Genomic DNA, 1,183 nt, shown 5'->3' with positions numbered 1-1,183 from the left:
ATCTATCGTAGTGGCATCTCCAGACCTCTTTCTTTGCAGCCTCATTTAGTGCAAGCGTACCATCATCCATGCGAACACATTTCTCTCTTACGACATCACTATTCTCTCTCCTACACTGTCTTGCAACACGAAATACCTCGAGTCTTTGGTCCTCACGGCGCAGAACATTGATATAAATATACGATAGGCTTCTTCCAGTTTCCGTTTACCAAATCCACTCACAAGGCTTTGGTCGGCCCGAGGCTATAGTAGAAGACACTTGCCCAAGGTGCCACACAGTGGGACTGAACCCAGAACCATGTGGTTGGGAAGCAAACTACTTACCACACAGCTCTGCCTGCACCTGTATATATTTATTTGTAGACTTCATACAGAATAAGAAGCCGGTCTGTTTCAATATCAAAGTTCTCACTTATTAGCATTTTATAACATCAACTGGGCAGATTGCACATTGGTCATTTCCTGCATCCAGCTGTTTCTACCGTTCTTCATTTGAATAGCTTTTCCGCATGTTTGTGCCATCTGTGTAAGTTATCCAAACGAAGAGAAACTGCTGGTAACTTTTGCAAGCTTCTTCCAAACTAGTAAAATTGATGTGAACGATGTTCAGTTTGAATGTCTGCTGGGAAAAAAATGATGCAAGCAAACAAGAAATTGTCTTATCCATAATATAAAAGAAAATTTGGATGAAATGGAACCCTTTTTTTTTTTTTGGTTTGACAAAAGCTTATCAGTACCATGTTCCATAAGTTCTTTCTTTAAATTGCAAATTCTTAAGAGATGAGCAAAATATTTTTCAGGTGAGAGAATATGAATACGATCTTCTTTTGAATTCTGACATCAATGCTAATAATCATCATCAATGGTTTTACTTTGAAGTTAGTAACATGAAATCAGGAATTCCATACAAATTCAACATTATCAATTGTGAAAAGTTCAACAGTCAATTCAATTCGGGTGAGATTTCATGCTTACTAAATCTTTCTTTGACTTTCTCGATACCATTCCACCTCAGACCCCACCTAATTTTTAACCCCCAACAACCTACTTGAAAGTAATACTAAATTAAAACCTTACATCAAAATTCCATGTTAATTTATGTTCCAAACCCCAATTTAATTGTGATGAGGATATTTTACTAAATATTTTATTGTTTTATTGTTTTAAAAATGAATGGGATTGC

The 1,183-nt window shown here is 36.4% G+C and overlaps 1 protein-coding gene across 1 annotated transcript in view; it reads left to right on the top strand.

Annotated features, from left to right (window-relative positions):
• Nucleotides 1–1,183, top strand: part of LOC106879756 (cytosolic carboxypeptidase 1) — a 64,809-nt gene that overhangs the window by 41,873 nt on the left and 21,753 nt on the right. The window contains exon 15 of the mRNA XM_014929438.2: nucleotides 779–957. Within this exon, the coding sequence (XP_014784924.1) occupies nucleotides 779–957 (179 nt within the window). The remainder of the gene's footprint in view (nucleotides 1–778; nucleotides 958–1,183) is intronic.

Source organism: Octopus bimaculoides, chromosome 3, assembly GCF_001194135.2.
Source record: "Octopus bimaculoides isolate UCB-OBI-ISO-001 chromosome 3, ASM119413v2, whole genome shotgun sequence".
Taxonomy (NCBI): domain Eukaryota; kingdom Metazoa; phylum Mollusca; class Cephalopoda; order Octopoda; family Octopodidae; genus Octopus; species Octopus bimaculoides.
Note: the sequence above shows the minus strand (reverse complement) of the source record. Positions and strands in the feature narration are given on the sequence as shown.